Source organism: Dermochelys coriacea, chromosome 1 (assembly GCF_009764565.3).
Source record: "Dermochelys coriacea isolate rDerCor1 chromosome 1, rDerCor1.pri.v4, whole genome shotgun sequence".
In the NCBI taxonomy this organism is placed as follows: Eukaryota; Metazoa; Chordata; order Testudines; family Dermochelyidae; genus Dermochelys; species Dermochelys coriacea.
Genome location: NC_050068.2, coordinates 108,603,603 through 108,630,877, shown reverse-complemented (window position 1 = coordinate 108,630,877; position 27,275 = coordinate 108,603,603). Strand labels below are relative to the sequence as shown.

The window sequence follows — 27,275 nt, the reverse complement described above, 5'->3', positions numbered from 1 at the left end:
AGCTCCAGGATTTAAGTAATCTTAGAAAGTAGAGTAATTAGTCAATACGCCAAATTCTGGGTGAAGTCGTAATTGGAAACTAGATAACTATGATGGGAAGAGAATATTCTGGGTAGATTAGCTAGAGAAAAGTGTGGGGGGGAGGATTTTCCTTTTATCGTGAAGTTATGTGACTCTATAAACTCCTACAGCTGATCTATTTGTTAAATTTATACACAATTATTCTTGCAATAAATTGACAAATCTAAATTTTATTTCAGAATGGCTGTGTTTAAATATGTTATAAAATAAATACAGTAATCGTATGTTCATGAAAGATACCCGACTGACAGCACCCGACAACAATGTGCTGCACAGGAAATGCAAGAGTACCTACACTGTCCACCCAGGTGCCTCAAACTGAACCTGGGATGGACCACATACATGGACAGAGGGTACTTTCCTCTTGGCTAACTAAATGTTTGGTCTCTTTTCTGAAGCAGACAGGGATGTGTAGGTGTGTGTACGGTAATAATGGATTTTGTGGTAGAAATCTGTCTACCAGGGATGGAACCAAGTCCACTAACTTTTCATACAGATCACTGAAAAGACATCAGAAAGCAGAAACTTTCAGTATTTAATATCTTGAACTGGATTTGAAATGGTGACCTTTATGTGAAAAGCTCTACAATCCCATTACCAATCCAAGTTTCCCTCATTAAGGGCCTTAATCAACCAGATCAAATAAAAGTGACTTCACTGGCATGCTGTTAGGTCAGAAGGTACCAGAGAACCAAAAAGACTTATCTGAATTTTAAGAAATGGTAATTTAAAGGGTTATATTGAAGTAATTCAGAAGATAATACTAATACTTTTATTCATCAACCAAATTGTGGTTAATTATCACAGTGGACTTCAGACAAACTGGATGACTTTATATAACATCTGAGCTGCAGACCCCAGGCATACCAAGAGTTAGTTTCACCTTTAACGTCCTTGCATTTGTGGATTAGGTTAGCAAAAACAAAAACAACAAACCAAAGAAAGAGGGGGTTCTATATCTTTAACATCAACCGTGTTCTTCACGGACTTACCAGTAACAAAACCACCACTAGAGAATCTGGCAGGCTTCACCTGCAGACTAAGACAGGAGCCATGGTGGCAATCCAGTAGTGCAGTTCCAAGAGCACTGGAGTTGTATGTTCACAGTAAGATACTTTGTTTAATAAATGGGCTGCCACTTTCTGCACCAGCTTCATTTTCTAAGCTCATGACGACAAAGACATGGATAACTGTATCAAGATCTGCATCTGAAAGAAACTGTCACATTCATCCTACCAGGCAATGATGGAGAACCAACAAAATGAGCATATTTGGCCACAGCTGCTAATTGAACATGCAGGAACAGACTTGGGTAGAGTTTCAGCTAGTTAGATTTCAAACACTGGATCTTTTGTTTCACTGAGCCAACATGATCAGAGGTGATACAGCCATCGAGCTGTGTACTGTCAACACACTATTGTGATCCATGTCTCCTTATTAATTATCCCAGAGGCATTATATGACTGTTGAGCAAGAGAAGTAACAGAATACAGCCCTATGTACACTGCCAAAGAGAGCCCTCAGGACAGATGAGCCACTGCTTAACTATCCTGCGAGCTTCTCACACAAGAACAAAGCCACTCAAGAGCAACTCTACTCATCTTGCCAAAGACTGTCAATACAACCATTTTATAGCCTGCACTTGGACATATCCAACTCTTTAACTGAGTTACAACATGGTTTGGTTTCAATCACATTATCATTATGCAGCAATGCCAGGGAACAGCCATACTAGAACTATGTACCTTGACTCAGATTTTTTAATAGTTTAGATTATCATGAAACGGGTCCTGACCAGCTGCAGTCATGAAAAATTCTAAGCACTGGTGGGCTGACAATTTCAACTTCATACATTTTACACTACCTATAATTTCCTTGTACTTTTAAAGTGGGGTACAGTAGTTCCAATTCCCCTCTCCCCCCCAAAAAAACATATATTGTTGCTGGTACAGATGGCTGCCATGTAAGAACGTAAGAATGATCATATTGGGTCAGACCAATGGCCCATCTAGTCCAATATCCTGTATTCCAGCAGTGGCTAGTGCCAGATGCTTCAGAGGGAATGAACAGAAGAGGGCTATTATCAAGTGAACCATCCCACATTGTCCAGTCCCTACTTCCGGAAGTCAAAGATTTAGGAACATCTATAGCAATGGGGGTGTGTCCCTTACCATCTTGGCTAATTGCCATTAATAGAGTTGATGCAACCTTAACTATAGCATTGCCATTGTAAAGACAGACACAAGACATTAAAAAAACGTTAAAGAGAACTGCTGCAGAACTTTTACAAACCCCACTAATTCCTGGAATTTTCTCTACAAGAATTATATTTTGCTACTGTCCATATTATAACAAATCACTTTTACCCTAATTAGGAAAAAGTTCACACAAAGTCTTGATTATTTACATACAAGACCTCTGGTCTAAGCTGCTGGTCTGTGGGTAATACAATGGCATGCAACAGCCACAGGTCCTAGTCCCTGAGCCAGTCTTAGTTCCCCAGGTTGGCAGGGGCTCAGAGTACGACTGCAGATGAATGAGGCTAGGCTTTGCGGAAAAAGGGGCACTCAAATTGCTCGGAAATCACCCTTGTAGTAGCACCCTTGTAGTAGCCACCTTTCAGGGTGGCTGGCCCCAGTTCAAAGTCTCACTCAAAGCAAAGGTAGGTTACATTTGGGGTGAATCAGGTGAGCCTTTTTCCAGGGTGAGGTGATGGTTAAATATGTAGGAATTAATGCTGTATCTGCCAGACTTCTTGCCTAACCTTGCCACATTTTCTCTTCTTATACAGCCAGCTGACATTTAGGGGCCAGATCCTGCCCCTTAAGTTTTTCAATTGATTTCAATAGGTATGGAATGGAATCCTTAATGAGGTAGTGAGGGCCAAGATGCATCACTTGCCTGTCTCTCTACTGAGTAGAGTTTGAAACAGAGTCCAGGATGTTCCAAATCCCAAAGTGCACATGTAAGCAGAGTCAGAATGAGCTCTACCCTGACATCTGGTGGCGAGTCATGGTGGGTTGTGGAAAAGAACTTCAGGGACTGATCTCATTTGCATAGGCACACCCACCCTGCCTAGATGGTCACTTTGGCTACTGTAGGAGCCCCAGTTTCTCTGTTATTGGGGCAGGAATAAACTGTTATTATCCTGATTATGTGAATCAAGGACAGTGGAACTATACTTGGCCTTTTGTTATGATGGACGGACTCACCATCAACTAAGCAGCACTTGCTAGGCAAGGGTCATGGGTTCCAAAACCCAGTGAGGGGAGAGAGGCTGGGGACAGGTATTAATAGTTGGTGGCTTGGGCCCCCTGGTGCGGGCCTTACATGCTAATTGCACTTCCTCCTCTCTCCACTGTAGAATATCAGAACTAATTTTGATTTTATTAGGAGTCTAGTTACAGGCTGCTGAGCTGAATTCACTTTGGGCTGATGGTACACCAGCACTGAGGCTCCCTTACTAGAAACTGAAATCACAAGAGCTAAACTTACTAAGAGCTGAAATCACTGAGTGTTGTGTAGTGGGGGAGCCTGAAGAGCATGGCAGAGCAGTTTGCAGAGCAGAGCAGTTTGTGGGACAGTGAGCAGAGCAGCTGGTGGAGCAGAGCTGTTTGCAGGATGGCTGGCAGAGCAGAGCAGTTTGCAGGATGGTGAGCAGAGCGGCTGGTGGACCAGAGCAGTTTGTCGGATGCCTGGAGCAGCTCATGGGGGCGGCTGGCAGAGCGGAGCCCCATGGAGAGGTGGGGCAATCTGCTTTGGACCATGGAAGGTACCCCTTAACGCCTCCCCCCTGCCATCTCCACCCAGGTTGGGAGGTAAAACTCTGCAGATAAACTTTTGAACTTGGGTTGCCCTGACCAGAGACAGAGACTTTGGGTGATTTTGGGTTGCTGGACTCAAGAACCAAAGAGAAACGACATGCCCCAATTTGCTTGGGGTGGGTTTTTTTTTTTTGTTCAGGGGTTGTCTTATGAAACCTGTTGGTAGTGTTTCCCCAACATAATGCCACATTGTTTCTCTCTTATTAAAAGGCTTTCTGCTACACTCAAACTATGTGCTTGTGAAAGGGGAAGTATTGCCTCTTGGAGGCGCCCAGCAGGGGTGGTATATATTTGTCCCAGGTCACTAGGTGGGGGCTTGAGCTGGTTTTGCATTGTGTTATTGGAATGGAACCCCTAGATACTGAACCCGGCCCTTGTTGCTGCCAACTCTGACGGGCAGAACGGTTACACATATATCACACACCAGAGTTTTGGAGCATTTGGCGCATACTTTTGGTTGAGCAGGCCTGTATGCAGTGTATATCACTGGGGCCCAAAAGCTGCTAGGAATTCAGCTACATGGAAGGCTGGAAGAGAAGGAGGTTCCTGGCAAGGGCATGCACAGGAATAAAAGTTTGGCTGCTTTTGAAGGGACCCTGCAGCTAGAGGACCTGCCTCCCCACCTCACCCACCCCCCCGGCAGCCAGCAGAGCTGCTTCTCCCTCCCTCTCCCCTAAGCTGGAGGATCTGCCTCTCCCCAGTCATGACCCAGGGCCAAGGAGCAGTCATCTCCCCACTACAGCTGGTGGAGCTGGCTCTTCTCCCCCTCCTCCTGTGGCCCCAGGGCCAGAGGAGCTCACTCTCCCCTCTCCAGCACCAGAGGAGTTCTATGCTCCCGCTGATTGGGGGGGGGGCAGAAGGAAACCCGTACTGCCCCCCCCGCACACAACCCTGTTGGCTGTGCATGTCAGCAAGCTGGAATTTATTTCATCTGGAGGGTGGTGAAGCACTGGAATGCGTTACCTAGGGAGGTGGTGGAATCTCCTTCCTTAGAGGTTTTTAAGGCCTGGCTTGACAAAGCCCTGGCTGGGTTGATTTTGTTGGGGATTGGTCCTGCTTTGAGCAGGGGGTTGGACTAGATGACCTACTGAGGTCTCTTCGAACCCTGATATTCTATGAACTGGGACATTTATCATCTGTACTGTAATAGCATTTAGAGGCTAAAATAATGACCTCAACGTGCTAGACCGGGGTTGGCAAACTTTTTGGCCCAAGAGCCACATCTGGGTATGGAAATTGTATGGTGGGCCATGAATGCTCACGAAATTGGGGTTAGGATGCAGGAAGGGATGAGGGACCCGACTGGGAGTGCGGACTCTGGGGTGGGCCATAAATGAGGAGTTCAGGGTAAAGGTGCAGGCTAGGGCAGGGTTTGGGGGGTCTGAGGGCTCCAGTTGGAGGTGCGGGCTCTGGGATGGGGCTGAGGGATTTGGGGTGTAGGACGGTGTTCCAGGCTGGGACTGAGTGGTTTGGAGTGTGGGAGGGGGCTCCGGACTAGTGCAAGGAATTGGGGCATGGGGGGTGCAGGCTCCAGCTGGGGGTGCACGCTCTGGGGTGGGGTTGAGGATGAGGGGTTTGGGGTGCAGGAGGGTGCTCCAGGTTGGGACCCAGAGGTTCGGAGGGCAGGAGGGGGATCAGAGCTGGGGCAGGGGGTTGGGACATGGGAGGGGCTCAGGGGTGCAGGCTCCAGGCAGTGCTTACCTGAAGCAGCAACAAGTTTCTGGCCAATGGGAGCTGCAGAGACAGCGCTTGGGGCAGGTGCAGCATGCAGCTGGCCGCCCCTACGCGAAGGAGCTGGGTGGGAGGGAGAGGACACAACACGTTGCTGCTTCCAGAATCCACGCAGAGCCACAGCGCGCGCGCGCGCGCACACACACACACACACACACACACACACACCGGCCCCAACACTGCTCCCCGGCTGGAGTATGGGAGCGGAGCAAGCCCCAGACCCCACTCCCCAGTGGGAGCTCAAGGGCCAGATTAAAATCGGCTGGCAGGCTAGATGTGGCCCACAGGCTGTAGTTTGCCCACTCCTGTGCTAGACACTGTATGTGCCTATAATGACAACACAGTGGGCACCCTGAAGAATTTACAGTGCAATATGTGATGACAAAAAAGATGAATATGATGTGAGATGGTGGGGTGAAGAGGGAGATTGTGATCAGGGCACTATGGGCTCCAGTTTTGCAGCATGTGCTATTCAATTCCACAGCCATGTTAATTAGGTTACCTTGTCGATTTTTTTGCATTACCTTGTCAATCCTCTCAGAGGTGCAGCAGTATATTTTATGGAATCCCTGATAAAGGAGAAAATTACTCCTATAAGGCTGAATGTTTAGGTTCCCTGTAGAGCAGGGGTGGGCAAACTTTTTGGCTTGAGGGCCGCATCGGGTTTCTGAAGTTGTATGGAGGGCCAGTTAGGGAGGCTGTGCCTCCCCAAACAGCCAGGCGTGGCCCGGCCCCCATCCCCATCCAACCCCCCCTGCTTCTCTCCCCCTGATGGCCCCCCCGGGACTCTTGCCCCATCCAACCCCCCTGTTCCCTGATGACCCCCCGGGACTCCTGCCCCATCTACCCCCTGCTCTCTGTCCCGTGATGGCCCCCCGGGAACCTCTGCCCCATCCACCCCCTGCTTTCTGTCCCCTGATTACCCCCAGATCCTCTGCCCGACTGCCCCCGCTGCCCATCCAAACCCCCCCTCCTTCCTGACTGCCCCCCCAGGACCCCTGCCCCTATTCAACCCCCGTTCCCCACTCTCTGACCACCCCAACCCCTGGCCCCTGACCACCCCCAAACTTTCCTGCCCTCTATCCAACGCCCCCTGCTCCCTGCCTCCTTACCGCGCTGCCTGGAGCACTGGTGGCTGGCGGTGCGACTGCACCAGGACAGGCAGCCGCGCAGAACAGAGCACCGGGTCAGGCTGGGCTCTGCAGCTGCGCTGCCGGTGGCACAGTAAAGTGAGGCTGCGGGAGAGGAGGAACAGCGAGGAGGGGCTGGGGACTAGCCTCCCGGGCAAGGAGCTCAGGGGCTGAGCAGGATGGTCCCGCAGGCTGTAATTTGCCCACCTCTGCTATAGAGACAGCTACTATTACCCAACTCCTGGGACATAATGGGGGAAAAGGAGTATGTGGCAGCTAGGTAAAGCTCTATCCTTCCCAGGCCTCATGCTGCTACCCTCGCCTCACTGGGAGGGGAGCAGGCACCCTGCCACTATCCGTCCAAGTGGCAGGTGGGGCAATGGTCTGAAACTAGGAGTTGTGGTACACCTAGGACTGCAAATTACCCAATTCAGCCCTGCATCCTTTGCAGCTCACAAGGAATGGAATTCTACCCTGTGCCTGCAGCTCATCAGGTCAGCCCTCTGCCCTCACAACCCTCCTCCTCAAACTTTGTTCAGACCCCCACACCATGACATTTTGTATCCTGGGCATGAGTGTGTGTGCCTGGCTCCCAAGGCTCATCAGCTCAGCCTTTGGCTGTCACATACCGCCTCTGACCCACCCTTCAAAAGACAAGCAAAGGCCATCCTGATGAGCCCAGAGAGCTTTCGTTTCATGTTCCAGCTCCCACTTTTAAGGAGAGCAGAGCAGGAAATTGTGCTACTTATTGTAACGTACTCCCTCCTGAGGTGAAAACAGTACTAAAAGAGGAAGCTGCAGTCAGGTCACAGCAGAGCAGAGAGAACAAGATGTCAGACTTCTGACTGCAGTAAAATGGGGCATTGTACAGCAGTCTGGCAAAATGTCAAATTCTGCAAAATAAAAATCAGTGAACACAGAATACACAAGGCCCTGATAATGACTGGCATAACAAGCAGGGTCACAGAACATCAGCTGCCCAGCCACTGTCATGCATTATGTAGATATCGCAGCAAAGGTGACCTTTAATGAGGGGTGCAAAGGAGGACAATGCAATAGCTCTGCAAACTTTTACAGGGAGCTCCTCTCATTCATAAAGGGAGACAACTATACAAGGGATGTTTGAGAGGAAAAAACGGACTGATGGGTTTTGCTGTTGCTGGAAGAGCAGAAGCAGGGGCTGACAGCTCAATACCACATAAGAGATGATATGTAAAATATGCAACTAAGTCTTGAATGGCTTTAAAAGTGAATGTGGGCAGTGTGTGTTTGACACAGACAAAACTGGATTTAAAACATTCAATCAAGACATTTGGGAACCCGCAAAAATGTACAGTGCCCACATTTATGAGGAAAGACCATTATTAAGACTGCAAACAATTCATGGAGGTCACAGAAGAAGGGAGGGGAAACAGGGCTGGGGCATGGGGTTGGGACTTCCCTCCCAACAGGTAAGATTTAGTCACAGGTATTTTTAGTAAAAGTCATGGACAAGTCACAGGGCCATGACTTATTGTTTATTGCCTGTGACCTGTCCATGACTTTTATTAAAAATACCCATGACCAAAACGTAGCCTTAACCATTAGCTCATATTTGGAGGCAGGAGAATGGGCAAGAAGTCTTATGGGGAGGTAAAAAATTTTTTTTGAAAACCAACCTGACACTGTGTTTGCATTTTTAAATCTTAAACTTATTCAGTTTTAAGTAAAGTTCCCAGCATATCCAACCATATTGAATAAGTACACCTCGCCCCCAATAGAACGCTGTCCTCGGGAGCCAAAAAAAAAAAAAAACTTACCATGTTATAGGTGAAACCATGTTATATTGACTTGCTTTGATCCACCCGAGCACGAAGCCCCCCCCACCTCCCCGGCACTGCTTTACCACGTTCTATCCAAATTCATGTTATATCGGGTAGAGATGTATATTAGCTGACTGTTTCTGCTAAGTCAGTTTGAAGTGTAAAAATTAGCGACAAACAGTGACAAGGCTCAGACCTAACATTCTTATTGGATGAATAGAGCAAGTTCACTCACACACACACACACACACACACACACGCCACAGCATTTGTCTTTTTTACAGAATTAATAGGATAGTGCAACAGATTAGCATCAAAGGTTCTCTGTGCAACCAGAGGGGCAACTTTTTTTTTTTCCTCTTTAACTGGACAGTTTTATTCTACAGAAGACGCTGAACTAAAATCTGTGCGGAAAGAAGAATCCGTAGAAATTCCACATATAGAAATTTAGAGAGAGAATATGTCACTTCATGAAGATCCAGCAATCTCTTGTTTGCTCACGGTTCTCTCCTTTCTGACCACATTCTCATTTTTTCTTATGATACTTTTCCATTACCACAAACTAGTTAACAGTACTGTATATCAACTCCTCCCACATAAAATCATATTGGTTACCCCAACTGTCAATTTACACCAGCTGAGAATCTAGCCATTGGAGTGTAAACATTAGCTGGTTGCACCAGGGCAATGCGAACACACTACCTTGTCTATACCCGTAAAACAAAAAGGTGTGCTTAGAAGAATAGAAAGAAAAGCCCCCCCCAAAAAATCCTGATTGCTTACTTGTTTTAAACATTTTTAAAATGCCAATTTTCACATAGAAAACATTTAACATCTTTAAAATGTGCTAACTGGTAGCAGTCAATCCCAGGCTTCCCTTTAGGGTTGATCACTTTAAAAAAACGTTAGCACCCTTTTTAAAGTATAAATCCTGTCTACAGTAGCATTAACCAATGTTTTGATTCTTGTTTTTAAAGCACTGTTTTTCTAGTTTATATAGGTTCTAGTGGTGTGTAGACATGATTTACACCAATGCACTGCAATTTGTACTGCAGCTTACTGTAGGCCTCGCTTACAGGGCTCTAGATCTTGATTCTTATTTGGTACATTCATTCCCAACAATTTGCAAAACCTAACCCAAACAAACAATGTAAGATATCCAGTGAGCGACACACTCCAGCCAACAATTGAAACAAACAAAGCAACTAACCCCTCACAAATTCATATAAGCAGACCTTGATATTTTATATGGAGTCTAGTTAAAAAATGTAGTCATTAAAGGGTTATCTACAAGGTGAAACAGTTAAGAAGTTTAGATTAAAAAGAAAATCATAAAAAATTAAAATCAGTTTCTCGCACAGTAATTTAGCAAGTATAAAGTGTCATGTCCACAGTGGTGAGAAAGTAAAATTGATTCAGAACCAAGAAGGAAAAAATGTGGGATGCAAGTGTTTATTTTGGCTTTTAAAAAGAGATTCTAAAATGCTGACTTGTCCCATACTCAGTTCTGGATTTTTCAACTGCTCTTGTTTAATACATTACAATTACAAACACATCAGCAAGCAAGCTGAAAGAATCATGTTTGCTTTTTTAATTTGTGCTTTGACAGAAACACGCACGCACACATATACATGGCTCTAACAGGTCAGAATCTCCACATGCTCTTAAATGAAAATACGTAACACATAATCACTTTCATAACCTCTAATTCACCTGTCCTGCGATTCAGGAAGAGAATAGTGTAAAACCAATGAACTACCACACTGAAATGTTCAATCTTGTAGTCCTGACTTGATCATTTAAAGAAAAAAAAAAAAAAGTTACTTACAGCACTGGATGAACAATCAGCTCTGGACTATATGACTTTATTACAGTTGCTGCATCTTTGGTACAAAATACGTGGGATAAGTCTGCACCCTAAGAAGAATATTTGCAGAATTACCATTTGTAATTCTAGTAGCGCATAAACAATTATTCCAATAGCTATTCATTGAACAACTATGGATTCCTACTGCTTGTTAAATAAAACAAACTTGGTACCTATTTGTTCCATCTTAACTAGCATTCAATAGTTTGGAGAGAAATTACTTTATTTCTTAGCTCTAACTTCCATGCTAAATTGCATACTTACAGAAATACTTGCTTACTGAACAGGATTATGGCAAAAAAAAAAAAATCAGTGAAAGTTTAGGGCCAGATCTTGAAACCCTTTATCACATGAGTAATCCTCTCCATTCATGCATGAGCAAGAATAACCAGCCTAGTCCCACAGTAAGAAAAGACAAAAAGGAGACAGTCAAGTAGGAGATAGGTTACAGCACAGACAAAAATTGGTGTTGTGCGTATTCATGAAGGATAAACAAGATACCCATGAGTTCTCTTCCAATCCCATAGTTTTTGATCCAATGAGCCAAATCTGGACTAGAGATAAATTGGCACAATTTCATTTATTACCATTGAATTGCATGCATTTCTGAGTTTGACCCTATGCTTCTTTTACCTCTGATAAGAAAAAGCAAATATACACGTAGGTTAGGTAGCCAGGGACAAGAAGTTTCCAATACTTGCGGTGTAGAAAGACACACCAGACTTAAAAGATACAAACACCTAAAGGAAGACAGTAACCAACCAATGGCTCCTCTGGTGTATTAATATCATCTTTTAACATTTTCCAAGCCCTGAGCAATTTAAGGTCCTGATCCTGAAGTTTGTTCTGTTAAGGTGAAATGCTACGTCTGTGCATAGGCCCACTGAAATCAGTAAGGTTCCAGGTTGGTGCAGCAGCCTGCCTGCACATAACAAATGGCTATATTATAGACATAGTGTCTTGTTGGATACCGAGTAGTTATCTCGGTCAAACGTTAAACACAAAAGAGCCCGGTTTAAATTATTTTTGGTCTTGCCTAAATTAAATAATAATAAACTTATCTTACTGAAAAAAATAATCTATGACTAGGAAGAATCTCAGATTTGTAAAAGTCATTCAAGTTATGAATCTTCTAAACTCAGAAATTATTAAAAAGATTAAAAAAGTTACATTTCTAGTAGAACTAATAAAATCCCATGCACAGTACAATACAAGCCTTTTGCAAATGACACTAGACAATCCATTTATGTTATTAAAAATACATTACACACGAAAGCAGGAAAACACGTACCACTTTTAGAGCTGAAATTGCAGCAAAATATGGTGCCCCAGTGTACCTACAAATGAAACATTTTCTAGGTTAGGAAACAGACACACAATAGTATCAAAAGACAAAGTTGGCAGTTGATCACCCTGCGACAATGAAGAATCGAATTCAAGAGCAAGATAAATAAATAAGATCGAGTAGTTCTTATTTGTAAAAGGATGGGTGAAATCCTGGCCGCACTGAAGTCAATAGCAAAACTCCAAGTGACTTCAACGAGGCTGAGATTTCACCCTATGCATCCACTCTCACTTGTGTGATATTTACCATGGATTACATCACAAATAAAAGCTAAAATAAGAGTCGACTCAAAGTACTCACATAAGCACAAGAAACAGACTCAATCCATTCAGAAAAGGGACTCAGAAAAAGCTCAGGTGTAAAAGACAGTATCTTGCAAAGTGCCTTGGCAGGTCAAATTTGGGCTCTAGTAGACCAATCAAAAAAAGCGAATTAGAGAGACAAGGGTAATCCAATAGGGAAATCCTAACCGTAACAAAATAATGAATTTAGCTCTTTATGTGGTATTTTTAATCTGTAGATTTCCAAGCACTTCACAATAGAGATAATATCTCCATTTTAGAGATGACCAAAATGAGGCACAGTAAGGTGAAATGACTCACCCAACGCATCACAATGGACGTCACGACTGAGACGTTCGGCAGTCTTGCCTAGGGCTCAGAGCAGGTCAAAGTTCAAGATAGACCAGAGAGCAAAACAGAGTCAGGCGTCAGAAAGGGTCAGGTTACCAGGAGATTAACAGCAGGATCAGGTAATAGAGGGGAAGCAGTTCTAAACACGGGGAACCCAGCTGCATGGACAACTTCCTGTCCCTGTGCTTGGTTTAAATAGCAGTTCTGAACCAGTCAGTCAGATACCAGGACTGGACTCCTCTGTCAAAGTTCAGCTTCTATTCTGACAACTTTTAGGTCACTGGGTGACAGGTTGGAACTTACTAGCTCCTCAGGACCAGGGTTCAAGACATGTGGTCCCTATCATCAGGTCCCTGGCAGAACCAGGAATAGAGCCTAGGTCTTATAACTTCCAGTCCTGTGCCCTCCTTAATTGACCTACACTATCTCCTGTTCCCCAGAGTTCAAATCAGGATACTATTAGCAAAAATATGCCACCTGATAAGTGTTGAGAAGGTGCATAATAAGAGTCTCAAAAGGCAGCTTGAATTCAAACCAAGAACCATGGCCAGGTAGCCAAGATGTAGTTCATAAGGCTGGTGTAAGTCAGGAATCGTATAAGGACATCACAACCATCATCAGTTTACAGCAGATGTTTCACCTTGTTACTTTATTCTCAATGCTTCTCCCATAAGCTCCATTTACACAAATGTAGAAGGAAATTTAAAGAAAGATATTAGGGTGGAAAGAAGAGAGAAGGTAGAGGGGAATGGAACTCAAATGACTGAACTTCAAATGCATTTATAGCCAAAACAGGGATGGCATGACATTTACCAGAAGTGGTTTTTGCTACCCCAAGAAAAGCTAGTTAGAAAGTGCCTTAAAGTGTGACTATGATAAAAACTGTTTCATTAATGCATACCACCTTACACTTAGTTTTAGTTACATTCAAATTGTAGTTATATAAATTAATTTCTGAATCTATTGGCTTAAATTTGGCAAAAAAAAAAGTAAAACTGAAGTGGATGTAATTCTAATATATGCAATCATAGCATTGAATATGGGAATGTCTACACATTTCGTTTGGTATTTTTTCAAGTTATACTTTTCAGTCAGGACCTGTTCTATTTTTCCAACTTACATAGACAAAAATTAAAAACAGCTGATTATATGAAAGTGACAATACTGCAGAGCTGTAGGTTTGAAACTTTAAGCAATCAGAAGCATGCAGAGTTGTAGACTACCACTCCAGGTCCACATGGCCGTACAGCATTCTGTAGCACAAGCCCAACTTTTTATGAAATGTACACACTAAGCCTCAATTTTGAACTGATGTATCCAAAGTTTGAAAAGATTTGTTCTGTGCTTGCTGAACACGGATGCAATTGTACCACCAGTTCTATGAAGTCAGATGTAATATTAGTAGTCTTCAGATTTTTCCCACCATGTTACAGGGGAAACTTTTTCCTTCATAGTAGATGAAAACACAGATTTTGGATACAGAGTTTCTACTTTAAATGCAAGTGAATATGGCAGAAAGTGAGGATTTTTACCGAGCAACCACTGCCTGGCAATTTCTTCTTGGTCAGTTGACAATTTCTTTCCTGCTTATTTTAGATGAAGACCAAACCAGGTTGGCCAACATGCGTACAGGAGTAACTGCTTCATTAAATCTCTTTTGTGCTGTTGCTTTGCATGATGCAAGATCTTCAGTAAATCAAACCATACTTTGCATGCAACTGCAATTGTTAATGCGCCCCTTTGGAATGTGTCAAATGCCACAGCAACTGGTTTCCATTGACTGATTAAGTTCTTTGCTTCTTGGTAAATCCCTTGATTAGCAGTTATACTGATCACTCTACCTTCAAATTCTGCCTCACTATCACTCACAATCCTGAGATAACACAGCCAATTTTTAATTTATGTTTCCAAGCATACTATTTGAGTGTTCCATTGTGTCTCACCAGGGATTTCACAGATCCTTGGCATTTTTTAAAACAGGGTCCAGTATTCACAAAATACTTTTGTAAATCAACTACATGTTTCATCAAAGCACTTGGTGCAAGGTCTAGTCAAAGTAGATTTAGCCAATGTAAGGCACATCCATGTGTAACTAAAGTGTCATTTGTTCCAAATTACTTCTCATTCTTTATATCTTCCCCCCACCCACCCCACTGCCTGTCAGGTAGCTCAACACCACATACAGTTCACTTACTAATGCCTTAGCTTCTCTTGCCAGGGTATCACAGTACTTTCCAGTCTTATTGCTTCAAGTCTCAACCTCTGTCACATTTTGAGATTCAACCCAAACCAGTGAGAGGTTATGTCACTACTCACCCCGTAACTCAATGCCTTAAAATGCTCTGCTGCTGTAACTCCCTGTCTGGCCGCTCCCAACCAGCATACGAGCATGCACTGAATGACTGCATATTAAGCAGCACTGGTTCAGCAGCTCTGATTCCAGCAGCCTGCTTGCTACACTACAGCCAGACTCTGGTCTCCACCAGCCTTCGTTTTTATTAGCCAAGTGACCCCAACACACACCCAGTCCCAAATTTCCCCAAAACCATCTATCCTGAAAATGTCCAGCCCTATCCTGGAACATTCAGAGAAGTAATAAGGTCTGTTGCTCCTTTAAAGACAGAAAAGCACAGCAGCCTGTTGCTTTAACTGGAATTAATAATCAATTTAAGTCAAAAACAATAGTAGGCGGATTTGGAATAAAAGTAAAACAAGTTTATTTAACCAAAAAATACACAGATTTTAAGTGCATTCAAGAGATAAAGTCAGAAATGGTAACAAATAAAAGTGAAAACACGAATCTAAAAGTTTAAACTTAAATTTAGCAAGATAGTCTTTGTTAGAGAGGATTTTCCTCTGATCCAGTCTTTCCAGCTTTTTACTGAATGGCCTGGCCAGGACATCACAGAGATCAAATTGCTTGGTTTCTTAAGGCAAAGAATCCCTTAGGGGCTCACTCCCCCTCTCTTTATAGTCCAGTGAACATTTGAAACATATTCTTCTGAAGGGTACCCTCGGGTAAAGTTCATTAGTTCATGCTGAATAAAGGAGCCATGAGGTTTGGAGGATAAGACTCCAAGCTGGTTCCTTCCCCGCTGGCTGTTGCTACTATGCACATTATCTCTTCCTGCTACGACTTCCCATACAAATGAGTAACTCACTGAATTTGGCCACACTTGGCCTGAGGTGTTGGCCTCTTTTCTTGTCTGAGGAAAACCCATTTATCATCAACTCCCCGACATGCCTGGTTTAAACACCTTTTAGTCATTTAAAGCATAATATTAGTGAGTATCTATAGTTTCACACATAGCCTTGTTACATATATTGTACAATGATGATATTGACCAGCATGTTATTTGTTTTCAAATGATACCTCACAAGGCATACTCTGTACAAAAATCGTTGCAGTGGTGTGAAGGGTGTGAATATAGAAGTGCTTAGGCTCACAACCACTGATACATAAACCACAATTTTCCCGGTGTGCATACAGTTAGCTGTCACTGGGTCACTACACATTACTCCAACCATCTGCTTTTCCACATAATTTATTGCGTGCTACTATCCTCAAGCCATCAGTATTTGTGTTTAACAGTTCACCAGCTACCTGCTTTCGACTGGATGCTTTGCAGCTTGGCCTTAGGCAGCTAATCATGGCTTGAAAAGTTGGATGTTGAATAAAAAAAGAGAAAGGAATATTATAGCCATAAAATATTCTGCAATTTTCAAGTTTAATTTTTGTTTCAGTTTTGGAGTTGTTTTTGTTACAAAAAAATATCCATTTTTGGTTAAAAAAACGTGATATTTACTCCTCGTTTTCTTTAGCCGACCTGGATCTGATGTACTTGGCAATGGCTGTGCAGGTATTATCGGTACTCATCCTCAGGGTTTGATTCCAGTTCTACTACTTAGTATATGCGTAACATGCTTCAGGTGGCACGGGATCAGGATTCAACACCAAATTTGATCTGCTGGTTGGATCATTAGCTTCCCCGAGTTGGGCTGGACACTGACAGGGAGTGCGATGTGAATGCTGATCCATGTGTTTAGCCAAAGGGAGTCTGGTATCTTTCTTCTTTCCACAGCATTTTGCAAAATGTTTCCTTGTACAGTCTGCCTTCCCATTCACTTTTGCTTTGCAATTTCTGCCTTTAAGACTCTCTTTGCAGCCACCATGATCTTTCTCAAAATAGCCATGTACTGGGTCAAGTGGTCTTCCACCTTTGCTCATGCTGAACACTTTGACTTGAGTCACTGTACACCGGAATTCAGTTGCAGCAACTGTACTCCAACTAGTCCAGTACTCTGTCTCTTGATTTGGCTAGACAGTTAGCTTGGCAATTTACCTCAAACAGAAACTGAAACGTCTGAATCTGGGAATTCCTCTTCTCTGTTTGCTTAACAAACATGTAATTTTCATTGCCAAAGCAAAGAAGGGGTATTCCCAGATTCAGACATTTCAGTTTCTGTCTGAGGTAGCTAAGGCACTAGCATACAGTTTTAGGTCTTTTTTGTTTTATTTTAACTGAAATCAAGAGACCATGTTACTGCAAAATCATCATCAAGTTGCTTGATATTGGTCAGTAATTTTCATTAGTATGTTCTAATAATTTTATTCTTCCAAAAAGAAAAGGAGTACTTGTGGCATCTTAGAGACTAACAAATTTATTTGAGCATAAGCTTTCATGAGCTACAGCTCATTTCATCACGAAAGAATACAGACTAACGTGGCTGCTACTCTGAAACCTGTCTTTAGTCTTCCAGTTTCCCAGTTTAAACTGGTATTTACCAGCCCTGTCCTAAACTAGTTTCCCCCCCAGGAAATTGCCAACCCTTAAGTCTTGCATCACTGACATAGGGGGACACGTATTCGGATTCTAACGATGGACTAAGCAAAGCCCCCTTTGAAAACATGGGGTTCACAATCCCTTAAAAACAGTATTTTCAGTGTAAATTATTTTTAAAAGTAGTAAAACACGTACTTGAGATCCCTAATCAACAACAGCATATATATTTCTGTTTAACTTACTCTTGACATCCTCCCACGATGCCTATCCGTCCATCTTGACCTTTATGCTTCTTTGCTGTTAGAGGAGGAATAACATTGCGCACCAACTGAAAAATATTCTCCATATCCTTTATAGAATGTGTTTTGTGTAGTGAAAAGGCTCTCTCGATAACTGGAAAAAGATAAAAAAACATTAAAAAAAATTACTTCAGAAATGTTTCTTTTTAAATTGATAGAAACCTCAGTGCATTTTGAAACATTCAGAAGTATTGGTGTAATCAATTTCTATAACAGAGGTGTTACATAGTCGTACAGAATGATTAAAAACCCCAAACTCTCCAATTTTACTTTTAATAAAACTATTAAGTCTTGCACTCAGTAACTGTCCTTGCCATAAAAACACCACAAATAGAAAAAAAGATGTTCCAAGAAAGTTAGGAGACAACTCTGAAAATATTCTGGTAACAAACAAGAAAATACCAGCTCTGTGCAATGTCGGCAAAAAACCCTTTTCTCCAACCTTTACAGAATCTAACATTAAATCACACTAGCTAAACTGTAGCAAAAATCACTTTATAATGTTCAATAATGATAATTATTCCTGGCTGATCTCTTGTTTTGAAAAGACTTCTATAATATAGGCATTCAACTCCCATTGGGATCAAACACTAACCTTCTTGGAGCATGGCCAAAATATCATTGTCACAGTCTAGAATATAACAAAACTCAACTCCGCTCTGGAAATAGGGCAATATTTCCCCCTTAAAATTACTCCACATTTTACAAACTATTTAGTTTTCTACCATAAAAATCTACAAGAAACATGCATCCCATACACCTCACAACCTACTTACAGTGCCATGGCTGCTAAAAAACCTTCAGTTTTCTTGCTTTTCTAAAACAGAGACTCTATAACGAGGGGGAAACAGTAGAGAACATGAAAAAAAAAAAAAAAAAGCAACTCTAGACTGGATTTCACTTCTGCCTAAAGATTTCACTTCAACTTTAGATACAAATAACTAAGGTCCCAAATCATTAACATATGCAGTATGTTGCCTTAAATAATTACTTTTAAAGCATATTTTATTATAAACTGTACAAAAAAAAACTTATGATTGGAAGCCAATTCAGAGTTTCTCTTGCTACAATACAAAATTGTAGATGTATAACTGTATCATCAAATGTAGTAAACAGGTAATAGAACATCTTTCAGATTAAAAGTGAATGCATTTTAGTAGTAATAAATAAGTAAGGTTAGATATGTATTGTGTTCAAGATTTAGGAGCTTAAGTAGTTTTCTGTACCACTATTAGTAAGAAATAAACTGTAGGATACATACAGGGTCCAATTTAAATATTAAAATATTGCTCAAAAACTTTGATAAACTATTATGACATCAAAAAGTAATATTACAGACCAGATATCCATTCAATAGAATAAGAAAGTATGTTAACTTAAACCATAACAGGCCCAAACATTCATTCCTTCAAGACTCCACTAAATTTCAAGAAAAGTTTGGGGGTCAGAGAAACATAGGACTGGGCCTTACATTTATTTGGCTCTTTAAATGTCCAAACTATAAGTTCTGATAGCCTGCCCAGAACCAGAAACTGGCTTACAGAGTTTTATTTTTAATTCTGCTCATCTATCTATCCAAGACTACTCATCCACTGAATCCACATATGATTTTAAAAACAAAAGTAAAAGAAAACAACTGTTCAGTCCAACCTGATGGACTATAAACATCATAAGCCATATCGGCTTTGCTATCTAGGCGGACACAACACCTGGTATGCGATTACTGTTACTGTCCATTCTTTCTAGGTAAACATACAGAGAGATCATTTATATAAATGACACACTGCCACAAATCTTGAAAAACCTGTGTTACTATGCACTGCATACATGATTAGACTCTAGTCCACACACACCTTTTGTAAAGGGGAAAAAAAAAAAAACCCCAAAAAACAACTTTGCATACATGCCAATTCTAAGGATATTTTGAAAAATCCAGACTCCGATAAATTCATAAATGAATTGGTGCAGGAGGAAAATAAGATTCAAAATATTTTTGTAAAGAAAAAGTAAGTATTTGAAGGATAGATCCTCAAGCAGGCATAAACTATCATGGCTTCATAGCATTCAACTGAGCTATGATAATTTACATAATTTGAGGATCTGGCCCTGGGCCTGTAGATAAAGTATACCTTCACATAATTTAATATCTAGAGCAGGGATTCTCAAACTTCATTGCACCACAACCTCCTTCTGACAACAAAAATTACTACACGATCCCAGGATGGGGGGCCAAAGCCCAAGTCCCACTGCCCTGTGTAGGGGGGCCAAAACTGAAGTTCAAGGGCTTCAGCCCCAGGCAGGGGCCTGTAACCCAAGCCTGCCATCCAAGGCAGAAGCCCTCAGATGGTGGAGCTCGGGCTTCAGCTTCAGCCCAGGCCTCATCAAGTCTACGCCAGCCCTGGCGACCCCACTGAAATTGGGTCACAACCCACAGTTTGAGAACCGCTGATCTACCGTGAAATCCAGGCCCTACTGAAGCGAATGGCAAAACTTCCTTAGTCTTCAGCAGAGCCAGGACTTCAGCTGTAACGTTCAAAACATGTCTGACATACCCACTGTTAAAAACCTCAATACATGTTGTTATTTTTCCAAGTCTTTTTCATTACTTTGAATTAACATTTTCAAGTATGATGAAAGCCTTGACAGCAAGATTATTACTAAAAAATGTTAAGATCTATATTTCTTTTTTCAATTTTATGTAGACTATTGTTTCATTCTGCTGCAAGACACATACTTGCTTCCAGATCATTTTCAGTAAAACTTAAGCTCCGTAACATACTACATATAATTGCATTCTATACAGATCTGAATATGACATGAACTGACCAGTTCTTATGGACTACTTTTCCAAAATGTTATTTCAATATTTAGAATTTGGTAGAGCTTTTTTTTTTTTAAATTTTAGTATCAGTACAATAGCATGGCAAGACATTTGAATTCAATTTACAGACAAAAAACTCATCACAATATTGAAATAAGTCAAAGCTAGACATTTATTTTCAGATACGACCACCGGCCATTGCACAAATCTTTTAAATATAATATTAGATCTTATTTATGCTATAGAATGAAGTACCTATTGGTGGAGAAAGTGCTGCTGTCATAGCATTATAATTAAAGTTATCGCCATATGATCGGTGATTTGCTCTCTGAGGTGGACTAGTTGGTATAGACTGTGACCTTTGTGATACTGTAGAAGAAATTCCTGCCAACATCTGTCCCAACATTTGTAACATCTGGAGTTCTCGAGCATGCTCAGCTTCACGGCGCTTGTCCTCAATTTTAAGCCGTTGCTCTTCATATTTGTAAAATTTCTCTTCTGTATCCACACTTTGTTGTAGGAATTTTTCCATCATTTTATCCAGTGTTAAATTTGCATGGCGTTTTTTTGATCTTTTGGGTTGAGAGAGTGGTTGTGTACTGGTTTGAGCATTGATTTGTTTAAAGCCTAAAACAAAGTAGATAAAATTATTTTCAATCTTCCAGACATACTAAAAGGAACGAGTAAATAGTAAAACTGTTGCCCTTGTGAAATGGAGATCTATTTTGCCATCTCCAAGTATTATTTTGTTTCATAAATTAGGCATGATTATTTCTGATGATTTTAAGAGTACCAAAATAGGGAATACATGCTTATCCAAAAAGTTATACAGGTAACATGTAATCAAATAGGGACCCCTTTTAACTGCTGTAGTACTAAACTTCAAAAATAGGAAAAGGCTTTTTGATCTTTTAAAAAGGTTTGTGAAGGCTATTCAACAGTACAGCCTCATTTGTGTATTGCAGGTAATTACGCCAATCAGAAATGAGTTTCAGCCTGCTGGCATTTTAGATTTGCATTTCAAAAAAGATGTTAGTGTAAACAACACTTTGATGAGATTTATGTATAAAAAGGAGATTGGTTAAATGTCAACCAATTGGCTAACTTCTGAGTGTTCCGAAGACAGAGTCAGGTTTTAGACAAATACACGCAGCACAAGACTGGACTTTAAAAAACATCTGTGTAGAGTACAAAGGGCAACAGGGAAAGGGGCAGGCTTTATCTTGCTTTCTACATCCCCCTGCAATTGTACTATTTAACTGAATCAAATAAGAGCTCTAGAAAAAGCCCACTTTGGTTTTTGGCCCACGAATGACAGTGCATAGATAAAAACAAACAGAACATTTTCCTAACTATTATTATAGCAAGCTATTTTTAAAAAATAAGTTACACAGTGATAAAGAGAACTGCATATAACAAAGTTTAAACATAGCAGGAATGATGAGGATGCTGCTGTTTTTATCCATAACTGTTTGGCACCTCCTATCTTATCTCTACATTAGTTTCCTATTTGTTTCCTATTGATAACAAACGAATGAAAACTAGCAGAACCTTCATTCTCCCTCCCTCATATTCCAACTATTTACTTAGTAATTTGTGAAGAGCTTCATGAACTAATTCCTTTCCGCTCCTGCTTTCGTTCTGGGAAGAGTCAAAGGGACGAAACACTGGGATAGGGAAGGAGAAGAGAAATGAAATGGAGGAACTAGGACTCCACAGTGGGAGGAAGGGGCTAAAGACACTAAAGACGATTTAATCCAGGTCCCCTTGAAGAGGATGAGAGGGGTCTGGAAGGGAAGAGGCCAGTGCAGAAGCGATTGGAAACACGTTAGCTAGAGGTGCTAGTACTTCTATTGTATGGGAGGGGGGACAGAGGGTATGGGGGCGAAGACGGGGGGAGGGATACCCCTAGCGGCGTGTATCCGGGGTGGGGCTCCCCGGCCCGGCCGCTGGTACTCACCCTCGGCGGGTGGCACGGGGATGGCGAACGGGGGGCACTCCACCTTGATGGGGTGCTCGGCGTAGGACGAGCACTCGCCCGAGTCCTCGGTGAAGTGGTCGTGGGGCGACTCGAGCTCGGCGTCCTCGTCGAGCTCGGTGTCGGGCTCGCGGCTGTTGTGGGGGGTGCCCGGCGTGGGCGGCCCGGCGGCGGCGGGCTGGACGCCGTCGGCGGGCTGGGCCAGCAGCTCGGGCGCGCTGTCCGGCCCGCCCCGGCAGCTGAGGATCCGGTCCATCTCGTCGTAGTACTTGCAGATCTTGCGGGCGTGCCCGTTCTTCTTCAGCCCGTCCCGGGCCTGGTAGTACTGGCGCTTGAGGCCCTTGATGCGGATGCGGCACTGCTCCGGGGTGCGCTCGAAGCCCAGCTCGGCCAGGCGGCAGGCCACGTCCCGGTACACATGGCTGTTCCGAAAGTTCCCGTCCAGCGCCGACTGCACGTCGGCCTCGCCCCAGATCTCCAGCAGCGCTCGCGTCTCCAGGTCGGACCACAGGAAGCCCCGCGTGTTGGTGATCATCCTCGGCCGGCCGGCCGGCGCTGCAATGGCCGCGCACCGGGGGCGGGGGGAGGGGAGAGCGGGGGGGGGGGGCGGGGAGCGCCCGCCCGGCCTCGCCTACAGCCCCGGCGGCGCAGCGGCAAGTGGCGGAGAAGCGAGCGCCGGGCCCCGCATCCCAGCCCGGACCGCCGCCGCCGCCCCCCGCGCAAACAAACTTTCCGGCCGCCGCCGCCGCCTCCCGGTCCCCTGCAGAGGGAGCCGCGGCCCCGCAGGCGCAGGGCGCCGCCCGCTCAGCCAGTCACCCGGGCGCGGCCGCTCCCCGGGCCCCGGCAGGACGCTGGCTGAGCTGCTAGGCCCCGCTCGCTGCTCATCACACGGCGCCCCCGCCCGCCGCGGCCGGAGCCCCGCACGCTGCCCGCCCTCCTCCTCCTCTCTCGCTCTCTCCCACACCCACCCACCCACAGGGCGCCGCAGGCAGCTCCGCGCCCTCCCCCCCCCGCCCGGCGTCACCGCGCACTGCGCGCTACCTCACCCCGCACGCCGGGGCTCAGCCGGGCCGGCCCGCGGCTGCTGGGAGCGGGACGCGCGCCGCTCTTCGCGGCGCCGCAGCTACGAGCCCGCTCAGGCGGGCCAGGCCCGGGCAGTGCAGCGGTGACACCCAGCCAGCACCTGCCGCTCGAGTCAGGCTGCGGCTGGCTCCTTAAACAGCCAACCCTCGGCCGTGGCTGGCCCTCAGCCCTGCTCTCTGCAGCTGCTGGCAACCTCCCCTCGCCTGATGCGCCCGGGAGAGTCCGCTAGTTTTGTCCATCATCCCCCCCCCCCCCCCCAGTAAAAGGCAGGTACGGAAGTGTTGCGCCTGGATGTACTGTTTTTCCCTCCAGACGCCCTTGGAGAGGTCACTGTGTTAGGCAAACACCGAGGCCCCTGTGCGGAAAACTGGTCCCTGTGATGTGGACCCTCTTGTTAACAGACACCTCCTGCCGGAGCAGCCGAAACACCTCTTCAGTAATCAATATCTTCTTACCAAACACCCCCTCCATGAAAATAAAGCTGTCCGCTATAGCTTCCCCCCCCCACCCGTAACGTCGCCTGCTATTTACATCTCACTCCTATTTGGACGCGAGTGAGTTTCGCTTTGTGGCGGGTCATGCTGAAACCCCGGACGGCGAACATGGCAAGGGAAAAGCCCCCCCCCCCCGTTGACTAAAGGACAGTTTATATTCATTCCGCACATTTCCATGGATGCTAGCTTTTATACAAACACGAGGAAGGCGCAATGTATAGGTTGGGCCTAAACATTAGCTAAGATTTGTACAGACCCTTGTAAATACACGACACGACTGAACTCAAATGACAACGCATTGCTGTTCTCAGCGGAGGCCCCTGCCTCGGACAGCACAACCCTCTTCCTGAGCTCCTTCTTCCAATGCTTTCCGTGGCACGGCTCCGGGAAACCCCCAGCCCCCGCTTTTCTTTCCAATCCCTCCGCCCCCGCGCCTGCGAAACCCCGCAGGGTGGGGTGCCCCTGAAGAGCATCAACTCCAGGCAACCCAAACCAACGGGCAGCCTGTTTGACGAGCGGAGACCCTGCTTGGGTACAGGGCAGTTTGCTTTGTCCAGCAGTTTTCAGAAAGCCAGCGACAGGCGCCCAGCACACGCACACCTGTCTGGGCCGTGGCGAGCTGGGAAAGCTTCCGCCATTCGCTTAAGCTGGCGGCAGCTGCCGCCCAAACACAGCTGCGGGTCCCCCATTCCCTACTGGCGAGAGACCCAGTGGAGGGGGCTTATACCTTTATCATACTGCAGCCAGAAGATCGTAACTACAGCCGAGGCCAGTGCTGCGAGCACACAAGCGGTGATAGTGCCCCTTCCCCAGATCATCTCGGAAGGGGGCCTGGGAACGGGCCCCGCACGCACCGCTCTGCGCTCCCCTCTTACCTAGCCACCAAGCGGGGCTCACACCACCTCTTGCCAAACACACAGGCAGGCGCCTGACACAACTCATCAGCGCTGCTTCCGGCTCCACGCCACCGCAGGCTGCCCCCACAGGCCCGGAGCTCCACGCCTTCCTCTGGGGCACACCCACTAGCGGCAGCCAATCCCGGCTCTAGCCGAGCTCCTGACAGACGCCTCCGAGCCGTGCTGCCGGCCAGAGTGGAGTAGCCCGCTCGGCTCTAGCGTGTAGAGGGTGCACTTGGGCTCGAGAGGGTGTCAGGGCCTGCTGAGGGCATTTTACCTGCTGATCTAAGGCAACAAATATGCACCAGGAGCCACCTCTCCCACCCCTTGCTGCACAGACTGAGCAGGTTTCCCCACTCCTGCTTGAAGTAGACTGCAAACAATATTATGCATTGGCCAAAAGATAGGTGTAAAGTGGAACACCTAAACCCAAAGCAAGGAACAACATGGGCACTTAGATTTTGAAAGGGAGTCACTGCCCTGTACAGGTTTCAGAGTAGCAGCCGTGTTAGTCTGTATTCGCCAAAAAGAAAAGGAGTAGTTGTGGCACCTTAGAGACTAACAACTTTATTTGAGCCTAAGCTTTCGTGAGCTACAGCTCACTTCATCGGATGCAACCGATGAAGTGAGCTGTAGCTCACGAAAGCTTAGGCTCAAATAAATTTGTTAGTCTCTAAGGTGCCACAAGTACTCCTTTTCTTCTTTACTGCCCTGTACTAAATCTAGCCCACTCTTCCCCTCCAGAATCCAAGACTAGAGGCAGAAACTGCTTGATTCCCCCTCATTCTGATCTCTTGAGACCTGCTTGAAGCCCAACAGATTGTAAAATCTGCCCTCAAAGAAGTTATCAATGTTGCAATTTGCAAAGTTGCCAAAGGGTCTGGATTTAGTTTAGGATTGTTGCTTGACAAAAGACTAGGGTTAAAAATCCAAGCCCAGGATGCTGTTAAAATGTAAATGAGATTGTTCAAATCAGGATTTACTTTTCATATACAAAATAAATGTCTAATATAGGCTTTTCAAGCTGCTGGTTTAAATTTTTTTTGGCACCAGTTAAAATAGCTTATAAATTATCTTTTCCATTTTTTAATTTGATCTCTTCTTTCAAAAAAGCTCTCTGTCTCTCTCACCTGACCAGGGTTGTCTGTGTGACACTCTGATTTATGAGTAAAGGAGTACTTGTGGCACCTTAGAGACTAACAAATTTATTTGAGCATAACCTTTCGTGAGTTACAGCTCACTTCATCGGATGCATTCGATGAAGTGAGCTGTAGCTCACGAAAGCTTATGCTCAAATAAATTTGTTAGTCTCTAAGGTGCCGCAAGTACTCCTTTTCTTTTTGCGAATACAGACTAACACGGCTGCTACTCTGAAACCTGATTTATGAGTGAGAATCATCTATAAACTGTTATTTATATCTCTTGGCAGATCATTAAAATGGGATTATTGAAGTATTTCCATTAACTCCAGAACATGGCCAGGGTGAATGGAAATGCCATGATTATGGTCATCCTGAGCTGTATTTCACAACTGAAACCCAGGTAATAAATCAAAAGAGGAGGCTAGCCAAGGAGAGCCGGTGAGGTTGGATTTGGCTCATAAGAAATCTGAGACATTAAGGCTCAGGACAGTTTTAATTTCTGTCCTGGAATAATGCACAGTTCTACCAAGAATACTTTTGATATCAACTCATATAAACACCTGGTCTAACAACAGGGACAAATCAGTACAGTTTTAATGGTTTGGTCAATTCATATTCTGATAGGGACAAGACAAATGATATTTTCTCCAGTCATTTTTTTAAATTTAGGGTCACTGTCAAGTATTAATTAATTTAATTATTTTTAGTTGCACTTCCTTAATATAGGTTCTTTGTGTTTGCTATGAATGTAAAAAAAATACCAGTTTGGGCAAATTTCCTCTGTACTCATTTAGCATGAGTAAACTCCTTTTTCCTGAGCGGATGTACAGATTGCATGGCAGCCCAAAAGAAGTCCAGTTGCTAATGAGCTTTAGCTATTCCAGGGAATTTGACCCAAGGAATGGAATATTATGTTGTGCAATTACAAAGTTCCAACTCCAGAGTAAACATGTCTTGAACCTGGCATCAGGGACAGAGCCACCTTAGAATATTGTTTCTGATGATCGTTTGTCTACTGGGGGGTGAAGAAGAAGAAAATGAATGTCTGTTGACTCCCATCAAGACATCTCCTGCTCTTAGTACGCAGGATACTGGCAGCTGTACCAAAGACGTATTTTGTGCTAAATATAAAAGTGATAGATGACAAGATGGGAAGTTGTTAATTACAGAAATGTTTGTTTCAGTGTTTCAGTCTTCTGATGTAGCTGGATCCTCTGAAGTCTGTTGATGCAGCAGTGAAAGGTACTCCTCCAAAAGCTCTGTTTCTCAGTTACTTTGAGGTTTTGGGGAAAGGCAACTATAAGCCACCTTTGCGCTCCCCATATTCTGAGGCTGTTCAGTGGCTGTCACATACCTGGAATCAGTT

The 27,275-nt window shown here is 44.3% G+C and overlaps 1 protein-coding gene across 12 annotated transcripts in view; it reads right to left on the bottom strand.

Moving 5' to 3' along the window:
• The window catches only part of NAXD (NAD(P)HX dehydratase), a 70,620-nt gene extending 45,605 nt beyond the window's left edge, over positions 1 to 25,015 (bottom strand). For 4 of the 12 annotated variants that reach the window (XR_006282319.1, XR_005290542.2, XR_005290540.2 and 1 more), the window contains exons 1-5: positions 22,277 to 23,228; positions 20,572 to 20,943; positions 17,439 to 17,589; positions 11,727 to 11,772; positions 10,397 to 10,485 (exon numbers count right to left, since the gene is read on the bottom strand). Coding sequence is in view for 8 of the 12 variants with exons in the window: in XM_038386831.2 (XP_038242759.1) it covers positions 10,397 to 10,485; positions 11,727 to 11,772; positions 17,439 to 17,589; positions 20,572 to 20,943; positions 22,277 to 22,829 (1,211 nt within the window). In the remaining 4 variants the exon portion in view is untranslated. Of the gene's footprint in view, positions 1 to 10,396; positions 10,486 to 11,726; positions 11,773 to 17,438; positions 17,590 to 20,571; positions 20,944 to 22,276; positions 23,231 to 24,598 lie in introns of those variants that run through there. The other 8 variants (XM_038386837.2, XM_043518095.1, XM_038386831.2 and 5 more) reach the window with 8 other exon arrangements.
• Between the last annotated feature and the right edge of the window lie 2,260 nt (positions 25,016 to 27,275).